Raw genomic sequence first — 20514 nt, 5'->3', positions numbered from 1 at the left:
TGTCCCTCCAAATATGAAACAGGTCATCCACATAACGGCCATAATAAAGGACAGACCCCTTAAACCCATTCAGATCACAGAATATATTCTGTAACTCCCACTCAGCCAAAACCATACTGGCATAGCTGTTGGTACATACTGTGCCCATAGCGACTCCTGTCTTTTGCAAATAGTGCTCATCTTCAAACATAAACACATTGTGCTCTAATATGAGTTCTAGCAGGGTACAAATCAAATACACTTTATCATTATCATATGCAGGATTTCAACCCAAAAGTGCTCTAACATTGTTAATACCTGCACTATCAGGAATGCAGGTAAATAGAGAAGTAAGGTCCACAGTAACCAAAAGGGCTTCTTCTCTATAATTCATTACAGACCAGTTGTACAACTTATTAAGGAAATCTCTGGTGTCTCTCAGAATGTTCCCCATTCCATTAATCACCGGGCGAAGTTGGTTTTCTAGATAGATAGACATAGGCTCTGTGGCCCAGCCCCTGCCAGAGACTATTGGCCGCATAGGTGGATGTAACTGTTTTTTGTGGACCTTAGGGAGCCCATAGATTTTTGGTATTACTGCATTCTCAACCAAAAAGTATTCATACAAGCAGCTGTCTCTCACTCCATCCATAAGTAGAGTTTCAAATCTCTCATGTATCTTGGCAGTTAGTTTGGTTACCTCTTGTCTACTTATTTTGACGCAAGTACATTCATCATTTAACATCAGTAGCATAGAATTCAAATAGCTTGAAACATCCATGACGACTACACCGCCCCCTTTATCAGCAAGGCGAACACAAATGTCATTACATTTCATTAAATCTAGTAAAGACGAATACTCTTCCCGACTTAAATTATTATAACTCTTCATATTTTTACCAGAAGGACAACAGAAATAGCTATAGATATCATCAACACATAACTTAAAAAGGGCTTCTACTAGAGGAGTATTCATAGGTGTAAACACGCTGGGTCTTCTATAAACACAGACTTTAGAGCCCTCTTCATTCTCATACATTAACTGTGTGATCTGTAGAAGTTTTTATGTTGGGAAAACGAACCGATGTTTGAGAGATTGAATAAGAGAGCATATCTATAGCATTACTAAGAGTGATGAAAGGAACGCACTATATAAACATGTTAAAACAGCAGGGTGTAATCACTGGTTTAAATTTTTGGTGCTGGAAGTGTACACACCAAGACTTAAAGAAGGTGACATAAAAATACAAACAGAATGTGTGGAAATTAAGTGGATGCATTTACTTAGGGCAAATGAAAGTAAGGGTTAAATGATGTCACCCCCATTAAGCCAATACTAAGGTCACGTGATCTCTGACATTAAGCTATAAAAGTGCACTCTGGTGTAGAGATTTTTTATTGGATCTGATGAAGCACCTATATGTATGAAAGTGCTTATCCTTGTTGTATTTTAGAAGTTTTTAAATATATATATATATATATATATATATATATATATATATATATATATACGGTTCTACCTGACATAATCGAAACCACACAACACCGACAACCACATCACCGACACCACATATTCGACAGTCCATAAACACGAAACCACACATAACCGACAACGAAATAACCGACGGTACACAAACACGAAACCCCATACAAAACAAAACACATCCCCATTCCACAAACCACACACACAACACAAGCACACCAAAATCCTTACAAGCCCACACTAAACCTTACCCTAACCCTAAGGTCCGTCACTATCGCACTTACCTACCCTCCCTAACCCTAACTCACTTAACCCTTCCCGGCTCCCTACCCTAACTCACTTAACCCTAACACTTAACCCACCCTATCCCCACAGACCGTCAATCTCCACACTTACCTGTCACACAGCCTTTCCCATCTCATGGTGTTGTCATCCGTCGTGTCGGTCTTCTGCATTGTCGATGTTCTGCAACCGGTCTTCTGATCTTCTGGAGATGTCGGTCTTCTCAGCTGTCGACGAAGTCAGGTAGAACCATATATACATATTTTTTTTATTAAATTGATTTTCTCATATCTCTCTGCCTAGCCAACTTTTTTCTTCTATAACAGTAGATGTCTTTGCCTTCACAGCTGCAGTATTCTTAAGATATGGGATCCCCTGCCTTGGAAACCCAATGTCCAGTCAGTGTACTAAAGCCTACTGTTACTTTACGGTACACTGAACATCACCTAAATCCTCCTTACATAGTGTACGGCATTAAGATGACATTTAGGCGTACCATCCTCAGAAGTGATTGCCCCACTAGGAACACCAGTCCCAGGAAACTCAAGGGATAACCTGTGCATTCAGAAAGGAAAAATACTAGGGGGGTGAGGGTAGGGAGTGAATACTGCACAGTGAAAGCAAGGGCATCTACTATTATTGTAAGATTTTACACAACAGTATTATGTCCTTACATGCACCGCTGCAGTATTCTTAAGATATGGGAGAGTGCCAAAGCTCAAGAAGAAACTTGGGAGGAGGAGGAAGCAGTACAACCCTCTAGAATGGCCACAGCAAAACCATCTCTAGCTCTGGAGATACCATCCAACTTGCAGTGTTTGGAAAAGTATGCAGAGAAGTCCAGGTGGTTGCTTTAAGAATAGAATTAGTGTCTAAGCCCTTGAAAAAAGCAATAGAAGAAGCCACAGCTCTAGTAGAATGAGCCTTTACAGAAGAAGGAAGGCTCTTGTCATGAAAAGTGTAACAAAAAGAAAAAAACTTTGAAATCTAAGAAGAAAAAGTTTGCTGGGATACAGCTAATCCTATAGACCTAGGGTGAATAGAACAAACAACTAATCAGATCTTCTAACAGCCTTAGCCTTATCCAAATAAAATCTTACTTGTCTATGCACGTCGAAAGTATGCAGCACCCTCTCACTGTCAGATTGCTAGGCAAATTAATAGACTGATTAAGTGACAACTCATTAACCGTTTTAGGCATAAAAGAAGGATTAGTACATAAGGACACCATGTCTTCATGAAATATTAAAAAAGGACAAGCCATAAGAGTTTGCAACTCAACTCCCATCTGGCAGAAGTAAGAGCTAACAAAAGAACAGTCTTCCAAGAACAATGTTGCAAGGAAGCTGAAACAGCAGGCTCAAAAGCAGTCCGAGTCAACTTCTCCAAAACAAAATTAAGATCCCAGGGAGGAGGAACAGGCTTCCTGGGAGGCCTAATATTAAGGACACCTTTAAGAAATTGTTTAGTCTCAAATCTAGAAGCTAAAGGAGGAGTTAAAGGAAGACAACTGATGCAGGGAAACAGACCAATAATTAGAAGAAGCATTCGGACTGGCGGCAAAGAAGTTCTGAGGATAGTATGGCCGAACATCACCTTCATGCCCTACGCTATGCAAGGAATGTTTGGATGATGTTCTACATACCTTAATGCAAGATTAAGCTTTGGGAGACTGGCCGGCCGTCGAGCTTCCACAGCAGGGAATCCCATATCTTAAGAATACTGCAGCAGTGAATGTAAGGACATTCTCCTTTTCTGAAGGAGTCTCTCAGCAACTTTCCCTGTCATCGCTATTAGCTTAATTAGTCTATAGTCCCATGATTTTTTTTTCCTTCCTCTTTTGTGTAACTGTATCACTCCTGCCATCTTCCAGTCAACAGACACTGGTCAGTGAACTAGTGATTATCTCCACATTAACAGAGACACCTGCACAATAGCCACATGATTCACAAGAGCCCTGGAATGCAATTCACCATGTTCTTGTCCCATAACTTCCAGTATTGCAGCCATTTCCCTTTCCACCTCCTCAGTCCATATCCTGATGTCTATCCACTGTTCACTCCACTCTGTTCCACTTCCTTCCCAGCACGACACACTACTCTCACCTGCCTTTCCCTTTGGGAAGTCTGAAAAGTAGTTAAGTTCCTTACTTCTGTTTCTTGCATCTTCCACGATCTCCATCTCAGTTTTATTCTGCTTGGTCAGAAGTGAATCCCTTCCTTATTTCGGCTTTTGTAGAATGTGAGTACTCCATATCCACAAGAAAAGGCTAACATATGAAGAAGATTATTTTTCTAGAAATGTGTATATAAGTGTGTGTGTGTGTGTGTGTGTGTGTGTGTGTGTGTGTGTGTGTGTGTGTGTGTGTGTGTGTGTGTGTTATTCCTCCTGTGTAATATGCATTCCATAGTTTCATGGGGGAACCATTAAGCTCTCATTTCATTTATCCTATGTGGCCAAACTAACGACAACTGCATCCAGTACTATTAGCCAACAGGGTGCTGGTGGAAATTGGACTACTGCTGGCCGAAGAAGAGGGGGAAGGCATGCCCAGAGACTGGAGGAGAGGAAGAAGGTCAGGAGCGTGGAAGTGAGGGCAGGAACTTTGAATGTTGGCAGTATGACTGGTAAAGGGAGAGAGAGCTAGCTGATATGATGGAGAGAAGGAAGGTTGCCATATTGTGCTTGCAAAAGACCAGATGGAAGGGCAGTAAGGCCAGGTGTATTGGAGGTGGGTTCAAATTGTTACACCTTGGTTCTTATTTACAATGGTGATGGATAGGTTGACAGACAAGATCAGACAGGAGTCCCCATGGACCATGATATTTGCAGATTACATTGTGATTTATAGTGAGAGTAGGGAACAGGTTGAGGAGACCCTGGAGAGGTGGAGATATGCTCTAGAAAGGAGAGGAATGAAGGTCAGCAGGACTATGACAGAATATATGCGTGTGAATGAGAGGGAGGATGGAAGAATGGTGAGGATGCAGGGAGTACAGCTGGCAAAAGTGGATAAGTATAAATACTTGGGATCAACAATTCAGAGTAATGGTGAGTGTGGAAAAGAGGTGAGGAAGACAGAGTAGGCAGGGTGGAGAAGAGTATCAGGAGTGATTTGTGACAGACTGGTACCAGTAAGATTAAAAGGGAAGGTCTACAAGATGGTAGTCAGACCAACTATGTTATATGGATTGGAGATGGTGGCACTGATGAAAAGACTGGAGTCAGAGCTGGAGGTGGCAAAGTTAAAGATGTTAAGATTTGCACTGGGTGTGATGAGGATGGATAGGATTAGAAATGAGTATATTACAGGGTCAGCTCAGGTTGGACGGTTTGGAGACAAAGCCAGTGAGGCGAGACGTGCGTTGTTTTGGACATGTGCTGAGAAGGGATGCTGGGTATATTGGTAGAAGGATGCTAAGGATGGAGCTGCAAGGCAAGAGGAAAAGAGGAAGGCCTAAGATAAGGTTTATGGATGTGGTGAGAGAGGACATGGAGGTGGTTGGTATGACAGAGCAAGATGCAGAGGACAGGAAGAAATGGAAACAGATGATCAGCTGTGGTGACTCCTAATGGGATCAGCCAAAAGAAAAAGAAGAAAACAGGCCACACTGAGACGTCAAACCACTATTGCACAGGTAATGTGGGAAATAATCACCCAAAAATACAGTCAGAGCATAACCAAGTCACTGCTGTAATTTTTCACATTTCATTTACATACAGCTATGTCACCAAACTTGAACCCATTGTAACTTTAATCAAGTAAACTGTTTACATGTGTTGCACTAACATATTACAGGTAAATAACTCACAGTAAACAATCTTATTTTCATCTGTGTATGTTAATTCAGTGACAATAAAACTGGTTTTCTTTTAAGTTTTGAAAATAAATGCTTTATTTTCTTATAAATGTTTGTGCCCTCACAATAATTTTATAATAGCTGAAATATCTCTTTTCTAAGGGGGTGATGCTCATTTGTTTTTTTTATTTTTTTTATCCACTGCAATTGACTACTTGTGTATGTAATGTCCCTACTATAAATTCTCCAATTATTTGTACTGCTTTATTGCTTTGGGTGTCAGGGTCATGGTTGAAAAGGGTCAGTAGACCAACTCACTTACCTGGTTAACAAATAGAGATAGACATATAGACAGATAACGATTTCAGCCCACTTCTAAGTAAAGTAGCCGTATCACTGCCTACTGCACATATGGTCAGACTCTGGGAATAAGTCTACTTTCCTAGCAGGATGCATCTTATCTTGACTGTCTGTGCACAGTAGACCTTCACAATGTGTTATTGTAACAGGCAACTTGGACTGCAGAGTGGGGCGGCATACTGCAGAAAATGTTGCAGACACTGTGATGCATAATGTCATTTTACAGACATACCTCTAAGGAATACATAAGAGGGATCACTACCAGTTTGGCAGCATATTTCTGCAACATTCAGCCTCTCAGCACCAGGTATACAGGTGCTACCATCAAGTCATATAGCATACTTTTAATATACACTTCCACTGTTGAAATCAGTGATTGTGAAAAGAAAATGTCAGCAGTAAGCATGACTGGAGGCCTCTGTCAGGGACAAACATTCTGGATGGACTAGCTAAGTATATGGATGGCCAATGTATTCCCACCCACACTCTGATGACCGACATACACTACAAACAACTGAGGGAAAACTTGCAACGAATCGGTAAGAAGCAAAGGAAAAAGAAGACTTTACATAGTAGAGTGCAACAGTTTTACAGTATCTGATTTAAATGTAAACAATACACTGGTGAATGAATTAGCTACACATTCGAGTCAGAAGCAGATTCTGCAAAATGGAGGAATAATACACACTATTCCAAGTAAAAAAATCACCGGAAGAAATAATTACTAATCTATACAAGCTGTTCATGAATCGGAGGAAAAGGACATGGCATTTATCCTTGCCAGATTCAAATGCATAAACCATACAAGTAAGCAGAGTATCTTAAATTATAAAAAGTAAGCTTTGGAGGATAGGACATGGCTTTTATCGGACTTTAATTCTCTGAAAGCGGTCAGCCCTATTTGTAAAGCACCACTAGGATTAAAGTTCTCCCTCTTCAGAGTGAGTTAGTGATCACAATGAAAAAGAGGAATACAAAATGTATCCAAGTATAAAGCTTTTTCCCAATATTCATTAATAAGTTTACTTGAAGTAAACAGTAACAACATCAAACCTTTTCTACTGATGTCTGCACTCAATCTGTGATTCTGAAAACAGCCAAGTTATAAAAAGCACCAATAGGGATAACATGTTACTGATAAATATAAACTTACTTTTGAGCCTATCAAGTGAACTTGAATCTCTTTGTTAATAAATCAGCAACCCACTTTTATGGGCAATGATACAACTTTCAACTTTAATAGCATTCCCCAAATTATTTTGTAAAATATCTCCTGCACCTTGGTGCCATCTTAAATACTGAGAAATGCTAAAGGACCTCAAGCACCCCTGGCAACAGAAGTAACATCCCAGCTAATTAAATTTTAGAGTAATAGTTAAGACACAAAAGAGCTTCACTGCTTTAAATGAAGGATGACAGCACAGTAGACATCCATCAAAAGCACTTCATTGTCATTGCTGGGAAACTGGAAAAAATCTTTCAATGCAGCTAACATTTTACTGTTCGTAAAGAAGCAGAGAAGTATGGCTTTTTCTAAAGGCTGATAAAGACACCAGATCAACTGCAGCCAAGCCTAGTGCAGTAAAAACCCACATTGTTTTCCATAGCAAGACGGCGGACAGCTGGAGTCGCCAGTGTTTTGTGGCCCTTTATCTCCTGATGCGTTTGTTCTTCATGAGATACTGCTGGGGCTTCAACAACATCTTCTTCAGAAGCTACATCTACAAAGAAAACAAAAGCAGAAAAATTAATAAGCCCCATTACAGATTTACCATTACTACATTTGAAGCAGATGCCTTTTACCATTACCCATTAAAACAAATGTATTTGAAAAACAGCATGAGAAATGTAAAGGGAGTCAAAGGTAATGCAGAAACATGCTGACATTCTGAATGGATGCCCTGTTATTACAGTCCAATATATAAATAGTAGAAACAAGTAAACTAGCTTAGCTGCACCAAAACAGCTAGACAGACTGACAGAGACAGTGAAGCAGATTCTGTCATTCTTGCAGAACTGCTGTCTCTTATTCCAGCTTGAGTCACATTCAGTACACTGCTGTATTCTAAAAGGGTGCAACAGTTCTCACATTGCTGTTACATGTCAGAAGGAAGCAGGCAGCAATCAAAATGAAACTGGGACAGATTTACTTTGGAAACAGTATTGCCACCTGTCATTGTAATGTGGCAGCCAAGAATACATACAGTGGTATCAAATCCAGTTTTGCATTATCCTGGTAAGATTTCTGATCCATGTCGAGCTAAATTTTAACCATGTTTTCTTTGTTTACTGTTTCAGATGCTTTTCAGTTCTGTTTTTACTGAATCAGTTTGTTTTTGTGAAAAAAAGTAAACCTGGGTGGTTACACGAAATGTGGCTGTTGAAAACATTTGCTGAATAAGTAAATTAATTCTTTGCATTTCATAGATCAAAAGCAAAAATTCACAACAGTGGTTAAAAAATGGATCCTTTTTTGTAATAGTTAAAAAATACTGATCTATTTCTTCTTTTTCTTCTTGCAAAATGTGTTATCAAATCATCTTTTCACTTCAAAACGCATTGAGCATGAACAGTGACTAGATTAAAAAACACATTATAGTAACTTCATCATTATTTTATATTTTACCTTTCTGTTTTTTTTTTTTTGGTTCCCTCAGACCTCATTATAACAGGCCTGGCCCCCAGTGCTCCATGTCCATGACAGCTCTACAAACCATTCCCCCCTCCCCAGACTTAATCCGGTGCAGCTGGAGTCATGGAGGCTTGGCAGTCACTGCTTTGTCTGTTTTATTATATGCCCAACCCAATTTTTCCCTTTTCCCCTTCCCCATGCTTGTTGGTCACGTATGTTTGAGGGCAACTTCCCTCTTTGGACCATGCTTCCTCTTAGGGAGTGTCACCAATGAGAGCCCACCCCTAGGATCATCATGTCCATCCTTCTCTGCTGCTCCATCAGTCGCCTGAACCACTAATCAAACCCAGGTCGGTTGGGCTGTAGGTATGTCTTTATCCCACTATGCCATCAGAGTGGCTTACCTTTGTGCTGTTTTGATCAATTATTAGATTTTCTATTAAGAATAAAGGGTTGGGAGTTGGTATAATGGTTAAGGTGTTTTCCTCACAAACACAAGACACAGGGTTTGATTCTTAACTTTGAATGGGAAACTGGCTAGCTTACAATGGCCCACAAGGGCAGTTATGAACCTTATAGTACTGGGATGTGCTCCTAGTTACCCTGAAGTAACAAAAAAGATACATCAGTTCTCAGAAAATGAATGAATACATAAGAAAATTGTAATAGGGTAATGTGATTAAATACTGGCTCAACTGCTGCTTTAAATGAGGGTTATCTTTAGACCTTCAGACTTTTGGAAGCACAGCAGGATAAAGTAGTGGACTCCACAGCAGAAACAACAAAATAAGCTAAATACTTCACAGGATGGATGCAAGGTTCCTTCTTTCAATGCTAGTGACTAGAATAAAGTTAGCAAGCTAGGTGCTGGCCAGTGAGCAGCAAAAAAAGGAGCAACTTATGCCACTTGACATTTCTGGAAGTGGTTAAGGGGATTTCTTACTGCCACGGTATCTTCTATTGATAATCAGAAGGGATACAGGCATGCAAAATGGTAAGACAGCAACTCTTAAAGTGGTTATGTTCAGAAACATAAACAGGCCAGGACAGAGGCCAATGTGAATGCCTATATGAAAGACAGCTACAGTGATACATGTCAAACGAAACAAAAAACTTCAATATGAAGTATGATGTTTCAATATTTTGATCCTGACTTGCTGAACTTTTAGTTATGTACTTACCATAACTTCGGATGTATGGGATCCATCTCGCCTACATTCATAACTGATGGGTTCGGAGCCGATCCATCGGCTCCGACTCGGCCACTATACAATAGAATAAAGTCTCTAATTGGCTGGGCTATCCCTTATCCCAGAATGCACCATGCCTGCTTCCCCAGACCTTGTTTGTTCGCTTTCATACCTACATCCAGACACAGAAAACATAACAGCAACTGTAACAAACTAAAGTCCTTCAAGAGAAAGAACTCAGTAGTAGCAACATTTCCTCTAAATCCAATGGGAAGGGGGAAGGAGGGCGGGTACGTATGAATGGATCTCATACATCCGAAGTTATGGTAAGTACATAACTAAAAGATGCAATGGGATCCTATCTTGCCTACATTCATAACTGATGGGACAGCATCCCTAGCACCTAACTCCCGGGTGGCTCATTGGAAAACACTCCTGAGAACTGTGGAACCAAAAGAAGCTCTACCTCGAGAAGCCACATCTATCTTGTAATGAGAAATGAAAGTGTGCGGAGAAGTCCAGGTAGCGGCCGCACAGATATCATCTATCGATAACTTGGAGTGGAATGCTACAGAAGTAGCCATTGCCCTGGTAGAATGAGCCTTGACTGGGAATGGTAGCTCTTTGCCGGACTGTGAATAAATGAAGGAGATGCAATCTTTAATTCATTTGGCTATGGTGGTTTTAGCCACCGGTTGACCCAACCTATTTTCTGCAAAGGACACAAACAGCTGATCTGACTTTCGTGTCTGATTGGTCCTACTTAAGTAAAAACGCAGTTGTCTATGAACATCCAAATGATGGAAAATATATTCTGCGTTATTGGAGAATTTGGGAAAAAACACAGGAAGCTCCAAGGATTGTTGAATGCATAAGGGGGATGCTACCTTGGGTAAGAAAGAGGGATTTAACTTGAGAGATACTCTGTCTTTGTGAAAGGTCAAATAAGGAGGACTAGAACAGAGGGCCTGAAGCTCTGAGACCCGCTTGTCAGAGGTTATTGCCACCAAAAAGTCAGTTTTCCAAGATAGAAATTTCATATCACAAGTAGCTGCTGGTTCAAAAGGGCGGGCAGTTAAAGAAGCTAGAACCATATTCAGGTCCCAAGGAGGCACAGGATGGGCTATTGGGGGCCGAAGGAGCCACACCCCTTTAAGGAAAGATTTGCAAAGCCTGTTTGCCATTAAGGAAGGCTCAAAAGAGACATGAAAATTAGAGATAGCCGCCAGTTGGACTTTGATTGTGGAAACTGAAGAGCCCAAATAAAACAAAGAAGCTAGGAATTCTAAAACCTGAGGTACTGGGGTGGTAAGGGGATCTATACCTCGTTGCTGGGCCCAAACAGCAAACCTCTTCCACTTGCTGGAATACAGTTTAGTAGTGGAAGGTTTGTGAGAAGAGGACAAAATGTGGATAACGTCTGGAGAAAGAGAGTTATCCCTGACTAAGGTTGGAAGTGGAGTAACCAGGCGGCCAACCTCAAGGACCTGAGGGATGGATGAGACTGACCCAACTGATGAGTTAACAGGTCGGGCACCAGGTCCAGAAGCCATGGGCCCTCCACCGCATACCTCAGAAGGAAGGGGAACCAAACCTGACGAGGCCAGTGTGGAGTGATCAGAATCATGTCGCTTCCTAGATAAATCGCCTTCTGTATCACCTTCGGGAGAAGGGGAACAGGAGGGAAGGTGTAAAGTAGACCGGAGGGCCAACTGTGAGCTAGAGCGTCCCTGGGAATCTGCCCCTGAGAGGGAGTCAGAGTGAAGAACTCCCTGCATTTTGCATTGTGAGGGCTGGCGAACAAGTCGCAACAAGGGAGGCCCCATTTGGCGAAAATGTTTGCAGCCACCCTGTCGTTGAGAGACCACTCGTGGGGCAACAGGAGGGTCCTGCTCAGCCTGTTTGCAATCACATTCGATTTCCCCGGAATGTGCGTTGCCACTAGGAAACGCTGGGTAGAAATCGCCCAATGCCACACTCTCATGGCCTCTCGGCAAAGAGGGTAGGACCTGGTTCCGCCTTGCTTGTTTATGTACCAGACTACCGACATGTTGTCGGATAGGATCGCAATGGTACCCCGGGGAAGAACATGATGAAGTACTTGCAACACCAGAAGCACCGCTCTCATTTCCAGGATATTGATATGCAAGTGCGCTTCGTGAGCCTGCCATGTACCTTGGACAGACCTGTCCAGATTCAGCCCCCCCCCTAATCTGGGAGGCGTCCGTGGTCACCGTGGCGACAGGAGGCTGAAGGGCAAAGGGTCGCCCCTGGTCCAGGTTGGACCGAAGCAGCCACCAACGTAGGTCCCGACGGCAAATTTCCGTAATCTGGACCAAATGGTTCAAGGGGAGATCCTGAAAAGACCATTGAACCGACAGTAGCCATTGCAGCACCCGCATGTGCAGCCTGGCTAAGGGGACTAGAAGAATGGTCGAGGCCATCGTGCCCAATAACTGCAGAATCAGTCTGGCCTGAACTCGTGATCTGGGTAACAAGGTTTGAACCTGAGACTGCAGGACCTGAATCCTTTCTATCGGCAAGAATGCCCGCATTTTTCTTGTGTCTAACTCTGCGCCTATAAAGGTAATACGCTGAGACGGCTGCAGCACAGATTTTTTCCAACTGAACGTGATTCCTAGTGAATGACCCAAACTGACTGTGGTCATAAGCGTCCGAACTAATAGATGCTTGGTGGTGGCAGTAAGGAGCCAGTCGTCTAGATAGGGAAACACTTGGAATCCTTGACTTCTCAAGTGAGCTGTCTCTACTGCCAGGCACTTGGTGAACACCCTGGGGGCTGTGGTGAGTCCAAAGGGCAGAGCTCGGAATTGGAAATGACTGGTTCCCAGGCGGAAGAGTAAGTAACTCCTGGACTCTTGACTTATCAGGATGTGATAGTAAGCACCCTTGAGATCTATGGAGCACATCCAGACATCCTTCTCCAATAACGGGAGAATGGACTGAAGGGTGACCATTCGGAATTTGGATTTCTTTACAAAGCGATTCAATGATTTGAGGTCCAAAATGGGCCTTAAGTCCCCTGTCTTTTTTGGCACCAAAAATAATCTTGAGTAAATTCCTGATCCGATCTGGTCTGCGGGGACAGGCTGGATGACTCCTTTTCTTAGCAGCTTTGAGACCTCGACCGCTGCTTGATCCCACTGACTGGGTGGCACATCCAGGATTTTCCTGATAGGAAGAGGGGGTTTTATGAAAGGGATGAAATAGCCTCCGGTTATGGTTCGGAGCACCCACTGATCCTTGGTGATAGATTCCCAGGCCTGTGGGTGTTCCGCAAAGCGACCCCCGACTGGCTCCGGAGATGCGCAGTCGGGCCACGTCTCAGGGACGTTGAATGTAGGATGGACCACGAAAGGAATCGCGGTCTCCAGAGTTGCGGGGGCCTCTGCCGCCTCTGGGGCGGCATCTTCCTGAATCCCCCCCCTGCCTCTAGAGGGGGGTCACTCGGTGGAGAAGGGAAAGACCTTTGAGATTTTCTGAACCACATTTTCCCTCCTCTCTGGGCCTTGGGGTAAGGTCTAGAGGGAGCGGAAAAATGGGCCCCCACGGCAGTCAAGGTCTTGCCCTCCTGCTTGCATCGAGTCAGTGTGTCCTTCACCTTGGGTCCAAACAAGGAGGACCCATCAAAGGGGGCATCGGTGAAGGAAGACTTAAAGGCCTCCGCAAAAGAACACAAGCGTAACCAAGCGTGTCTTCTGAGAGCCATGCCTGTTCCCGCTGCTCTACTCGCCCCTTCGGCCGCATATGAGATGAGCCTCATGGACGCATTGACTATCGAAGATAGGGTAGTCATCTGGGTGCCAACAGTTTGGGCTAACGCCTCAGGAAGATTACCCGTAAGAGACTCACCTAACTCTTTGAGGAGGTCTCTTTGGAGCCTGGTAAAATGACAAAGATAATTCAGCGACCGCAGGGTAAAGGCCGCTGAAGAAAGGGTACGCTTCCCGTACCTATCCATGCTCCTGGAATCCTTATTAGGAGGGTGGATAGACGTTGAAGCCTCTGCCACGTCCTGCTGAGTAGCAGATGCCACCACCATCGCATCTACTGCGACTCCTTTAGACAAAAATTCCTTTTCAGGTGGGGCTGAGAGAAACTTGTTAGGCCTGGCAGGTACCGGTTCCACAGAGTCAGGGTGTTCCCACACCCTTCGAGAAACTAAGTCTAGCAATTCATTGAAGGGTGGAGACAGCCAGGAGGCAGAGGGCTGGGCCCCAAAAGCCTTGAGGAAAACTGACTCCTCTGCAGAAGGGGTTTTGGACTGCCAATCGCCTCTCTGCCTCAAAATCTCGAGGATATCTGAGAATGAGACGTCATCCGAGAACGATTTACCGGACCCCTCCGCATCATCGAGGTCAGTATCTGATGTGATAGACTCATCCTGGGAGTCAACGTGCTTCCTCTTGCACAATTTTTTCCTTGGAGGTTCATCTGAAGCGGAATCAGAAGGACCCCCCGGGAGAAGGGAACCCCCCAAGGGGGTATCCTCAGGCTCTGGGGCCCCGCTGTCGTGGGGGTGAATTACACCAGAAGCACCAGTTCCCAAGTCTAGGGACGGTGAGGTAGAGACCTGCTGAGCCGGCAAGGACATGGCCAGCGCACTCCTCATGGCCTCAAAAACAGGACCTCCAGACTCTGCGGAGGACACCGGCTGAAAGACCACGACGGTACCGGGAATCCCTGCGGCCGACGCTCCGAGGGGGAGACTAGGCACTGAAGCTACCAGTTCCAAAGTGTTCCGCTCGGCCCCAACCGAGGAAGTCCCGGTACCAAACCCCGACGCTGAGGACAGGGTAGGAATGATGGTCGGAACCGAGAGGCTCCGAGGGAGTGTTGGTTCCGACTGGACAACTCTGCTCCGCTCTACCATCACCAACTCCAACGGCTCTGAGGAAGTTGGAGGAGGAATCGGATGTGTCGAAGTCGGGACTGGCTCCGGAGCCGAGTGGGCTGGAGCCGAGACCATTTTTGCAAAAACTGGGGACTGGAAAAGCCTCTGGATAACTCTATCCAAATCTGAATCAGACAATCTGGAGGATTTAGAGGAAATAGATGGGGCCTGAGACGACTTCTCTCTCGGCTCCGATAGACCAGGGGACCGGCTCCAAAACGGCTCCAACACTATCGGCACCGGATCTGGAGCCGTATGTATAAGTATCGGCGCCGAAGGGGCCCTCGGGGCCGAGGGGGGAGAGTCTGAGCTGCACACCTCCAACGGCTCCGAGACCAAAGGAGCCGAAGCAGATGATTCGCCTCTCAAACACCCAACCTGCAGCTCCGACACCAATGGAGCCGAGGAAAGAGGTATCGAGGCAGACCCTTCCACCTGAGGCTCCGAAGCCATTGGAACCGAGGAAGAAGAGGTCGACCTATGCTTCTTGGAAGTCGGTTCCGACGGACTGGTCGGAGCCGACGACCTTTTCTTTTTAGAAGCTGGAGAGGAGGGAGAAGCCAAAGCTTCCTCAAAGGAGGGCTTAATAAGGCCCTTAAGGATCAATTTATTTTTACGTTCTTGAAGGACCCTAGAGGAAAAAGCATGACAAACACTACATGTTTCCTGCAGATGTTTCGGTCCCAAACAATATACACAAACAGCATGGCTATCAGTAACAGACATTTTGTAGTTGCACTTGGTGCACTTTTTAAAAACAGACTTTTGCTCCTTAGACATGGTATCACACCACTATCTTTTTATCCAGACAAGAAGAATAACCTTAAAGTAGGGCTCGAGCCCTTGACTCAAAAACGGGACTGGCCCGAGTTACAGAAAAAAAACAAACGGACAGAAGCCCTCTAACTAAAAACGGGCTTACCCGATAAAGCAGGATGTACAGTAGGACGATAAACACAATATAATAAGCAACAAATCACCACATTAACACACAAATAAGGGCAAGGGCCCTCTAACTTAAACGGGCCTTGCCCAGTAAATCAATAAAATTTCAATTACACTGAAAAAAGATAACACACACACGTAAAGCTGTTAAAACAGCTGTTTGTTAAATTAGTGAAGAAACCCCTAGGTCAAAAGACCAAAAAGTAACAATAAACCACTTAGCTCGAGCCAAGTTGAGACCACGTCTAGCTTGAAAAGCGGCAAACGAGATCTGGGGAAGCAGGCGTGGTGCATTCTGGGATAAGGGGTAGCCCAGCCAATTAGAGACTTTGTTCTATTGTATAGTGGCCGAGTCGGAGCCGATGGATCGGCTCCGAACTCATCAGTTATGAATGTAGGCGAGATAGGATCCCATTACATCTTTGGTCAATGGGATTTGAACCTGCTGTCCATGGCATTTACTTATTCATTCCATCTAGGCTGAGAGTTAAAAAAAAACAAGGCTTAACAGAGACAAGGGCTTTCCATACAATTAATGCATTCAGTGGTCTTGACGGGATTAATAAAGTCAGAGAAGCCCAAGCAAGTCAGGGTCAGACAGAGCTCCAACAACACACAAAATCAAAAGAAGCCAGCAGCCAGCAGAGATGCAAAGGATTCTGTAGATCCCTAGCAAAAGTAAAGTCAGGAGACCCTAGCAGGACAAACAGCGCTGAAGTGGCAGGAGTTAATAAACTAAAGGGACACACAATAGGATTAAATAAATCAGAATACCAAGATCCAGTTATAAAGAATTTGCAACCTTGGCATAAGGAATTATAGCAGAATTAATGAAGTCAAAGTATGCACATCAGGATTAAAGGTAACAGAAGCCTCTGTAAATGGTACAAGAATCATGGGACTCAGCAGGAATAACTGATCCGAAAGGCTCAAGAAATAATCAAGACACTAGAATTCATGGGATCCACAACAGGACTGCAGGAGTTGGGATCCACAACAGGACTGCAGGAGTTGAGATCCACAATAGGACTGCAGGAGTTGACCTCTCCATATGTTATAACAGACTGAGGTGATTACAAGCAGGATTACTACACAGAATGTGCTCTTTTCTAATGTGTGGATTATGTGAACTGAGCTGAATTAATACAGTCAAGGGAGACAACTAAATTACAAGTGTCAAGGGAACAGCGGCCTCACAGCTACTTAACAATAATCTGGGGATGCCAACATGGTTATCAGAGTCCAGAGACCGCTGCAGGTTACAATTTATAGAGTTTGGTCTATTAACCCCATTGCAGTTTATTTTTCAGAGTAACAGATGCTTGACATTTAAGGATAACATTACAGGTGCTAATTTCTGGGGATCTTCATCCCATTGAATTTGCCCTCTGAATTATTAACTGCAGAGACCACAGCATAGCCTTGGTGTCTTGACAATTTAGCTCTGGCTGGGCACTCCCTTAGGCAGGTGCCCCCTAGCCTGTAGGATTTGCTGATGATCAACTCTGGTTATGTATTACGTGTTTTCCAATACTATTTGCTAATCTTTCATTCACCAACTCATATTGGTATTAGGGGCAGACTTCACTAATTTGTAGATGACTTTTAGACTTGGCATGGGATGCTGGGATGTATACAATCCTAAACAGGATTTAGATAAATTGTAAGAGGAGGTAGAAAGATAGTTCCTACAATTTAATGTAAAGAAATGGAAGACAATATATTTAAAAAGAAAAAAAATCAAGAAGAGTGTGCAACACAGTGTTGAAACGCGACAAAGAAGAAGCAGGAAAATATATTGGTTTGCGCATATTTCAAAATTACGCCTCATTGTAGACAACTACATAAAAATAAGTAATACCAGCACATAAGAGACAGAAGATAATGAGATAATTCAATATACAGAAGCTAAAGGGGTAGGCCTTTGCTAAGTTCTCACTATTAACAGTAGAATGAGCTGATGTAATGTAACTTGGTGTCCAGTATAAACTTTATACCAGAAGCGGGCAACCTAAAGCCGCCACGACATAAAACCACCAGAAGAAATGGGTGGGAGAGTGGGAAAAAACAGTCGTACAGATTACTGAGATATTAAATCAAAAGTGCAGATGATAATTGGGAATAAACATTTATCATTTCTAAATATCACAGCAGGCAGTAAGTCATTTTCTCTGCAACAGCTTGAGCAACAGGTATATCTGATTTAAAACACTAGCTATTTAAGGCACAGAAACAGAAACCAGACCAATTATCCAAACAGTAATAGTTGCAGGAATGCCCTGGCAAGATTAAACCAGTTCTGTTCACTTTCTCTCAATAAGAAAACAGAAAACAAAAAGGAAAGAAAAAAACAGTTGTACAGATTACAGAGATATTAAATCAAAAGTGCATGTCATCTGTGAAGGAGAGTATATGTGAATTATGTGATAGTCTGGTGCCCCATATAGAATAAGTTTCTGTGGATGAATTTATTATTTCTTGCTTTAATGACATCCTCAGATCAGCCTTTAGTTTTGTAGATTGTTTCTACTTTATTTGGCTCCATCTTTGGCATTAAATTTACAGACTCTTTTTTTTTGTTGGTTTCATTTCAGTTTTAAGACTTTGTTCAGTCAAACCATGTGGTGAGACACCATTGTACCCTGTTGCATTAACTTACTATTTTCCTTTAACTACTTTGACTTTTTACATTGTTCAGAAGCTGCGGTGGTGCAGCAGTAGCGTTGTTGCCTCACAGCAAGAGGTTCTCCCATTCGATTCTCGGCTGGAGCGCATTCTGTGTGGAGTCTGCATGTCCTCCCTGCGCTCCAGTGGCGTTCGAAACACATGCGTAGAATGGGCATGCCTTTGCTGAAGGTTGGGCGTTGAGCTGGCACCGGCACCTGTAAAAAAATCTACTGCCAATCATTAGCAGACCGGAGTTCCGCTGGAGGAAGATGTGATGGGGCCATAATTTTCTAAGCTGCAAACCCTACCACTGTGAGTGGCTTCTTGGGCCTGCGCCCTCCTTGCATCTGAATCTGCTTAGTCAGTACAGTTACGAGGAGATGGTAATACCATGACCCAGAAGGGGGATAAACAGTGGATGCTGGTTAAAAGACAATGGGGGGATGTGATGGTATCAGAGGTACAGATTGGGACACCGCACCACACAGAATCTGACCTGAGGGGGGGGGGGGAAGAAAGAGAGAGAGAGACACACAGAGAGAGAGTGAGAGTGAGAGAGAGAGAGAGAAAGAGAGACAGAGAGAGAACTGACAGAATAAAGCAGAACAACCAAACATTCTGAACCAAAGTCAAACCCTGCCTGGTTCTAAAAGTCATTTACTCCTGCTTCAATCAGCAGTAATCTTGCTGCTGCAGCCCCACATCTACATTCTCTGTATGCAACACATGGAAGAGTAAATCATGTGTAATCTGGATCTGAATTCACACTGAAGTATCAGTCTATGAACTTGTATTAACCAAAGTTTACTTGCAAGAATGTTGTCACACTAAATTGTACATAGCCTCCATCTATATACCCTATCTAGTCAGCAGACATACATTTAACATAACTTCACTTAGATAATGATAATCATGGACTTAAACAACCTCAAACAGCTTTTTAACTCAAACCGTATTGTACAATTAGTCACAACCCCAACCAGACCAAACTCCTCATCTGTACATGCTTCCTTGGCTTGACCTATTTATAACAAACATCTCACAACATAAGATCTATCCACTCTCTTCACAATATCACATCCCTATAATGGCCACCTTAAACGACAAAACTCCAACACCCTCATTATCCTGACCACTCAGGTAATCTCTGAAGGTACAGGACAACACCATTTCTGACCTACAGCAATATGACTGTTACCATGTATACATTTCAGACAACCAAACCCACTGCTCTCCAATGCTTCAACTCAACTGTTAAAATCACACTAGAAAAAATACTTCCCTCTAACTAAATTGAGGCTTCACAGATAATATCCATGGATTACCTCATCAGTGATAGCTCTACTGAAAAGCAGAGATAAGGCTTGGAAGCTGTGGAAAGAAACAAACGATCCTGCGTACCAGCAGTCTTTCTGCAATAAATTAAGAAATGAAAACTACATACTAGTAAAAGAAACACAATCCTCCAATACACATAAACTTCTATTACTCTCCCATAGCCACAGGCAATTCTGAAAAGTAATTAATGACATAATGTACACTTATAATACAAACAAATCTCCTGAAATGACAACTGTTCATCTTCAAGACCTTACATCACCCACCTCCACCACTAACAACCCCACCTGCTAACTTGCACACCTTTTCCAACTACCATAACTCTGCTGATGTAACTTGGTCTATCCTTCCTGACACTATGTACACAGCCTCTTCTTTAAAGCAACTGCATTCAAAACTGTGATGAAAATCATGGAAAAACTAGATCCCAAACCAAACCCTAACAGAATTCATCCAACATTCCTTAAACTAGCAGAATATTCCCTTCTCCAAACCAGTTGTACATATCCATAATATGACACCAGCTTGCTTCTTGGTCTCACCATAGTTCAAGAACTCACTTTATTCCCTAAAAGGCTTCCCCTTTCTCTCCTCTTGAGCAGAGATCCATCCCTATACTTCTCCTATCACAAAGGCCATTGACAGAATAATGTACAACCAAATTATAAACCATCCCAATAAATACAGAAACGTAGTTCCAACATGGCATCTGGTCAAAGGACAACACCCTAACCATCACATTTAGAGTCACAGATAGGATCTATTCATCAATGGAAAAACAAAGTCACTGATACTACTTTTACTGACATAACCAGTAGCCACTGAAACCAAAAACTATGTCCCACCATTACATAAACTGCAATTCTAAAACCACCTAACAGAACCTTTAAAATTTAATAAGGTATTAAGCAAGTAAAGAAGGC

General features: G+C 43.2%; 1 protein-coding gene across 2 annotated transcripts in view; it reads right to left on the bottom strand.

Moving 5' to 3' along the window:
* The window catches only part of DBT (dihydrolipoamide branched chain transacylase E2), an 854289-nt gene that overhangs the window by 341020 nt on the left and 492755 nt on the right, over window positions 1-20514 (bottom strand). For both annotated transcript variants that reach the window (XM_044085776.1, XM_044085775.1), the window contains exon 5: window positions 7498-7625. In XM_044085776.1, coding sequence (XP_043941711.1) covers window positions 7498-7625 — 128 coding nt within the window. The remainder of the gene's footprint in view (window positions 1-7497; window positions 7626-20514) is intronic.

Source organism: Protopterus annectens, chromosome 10.part0 (assembly GCF_019279795.1).
Source record: "Protopterus annectens isolate FY-2018-M chromosome 10.part0, PAN1.0, whole genome shotgun sequence".
Classification (NCBI taxonomy): Eukaryota; Metazoa; Chordata; order Ceratodontiformes; family Protopteridae; genus Protopterus; species Protopterus annectens.
Note: the sequence above shows the minus strand (reverse complement) of the source record. Positions and strands in the feature narration are given on the sequence as shown.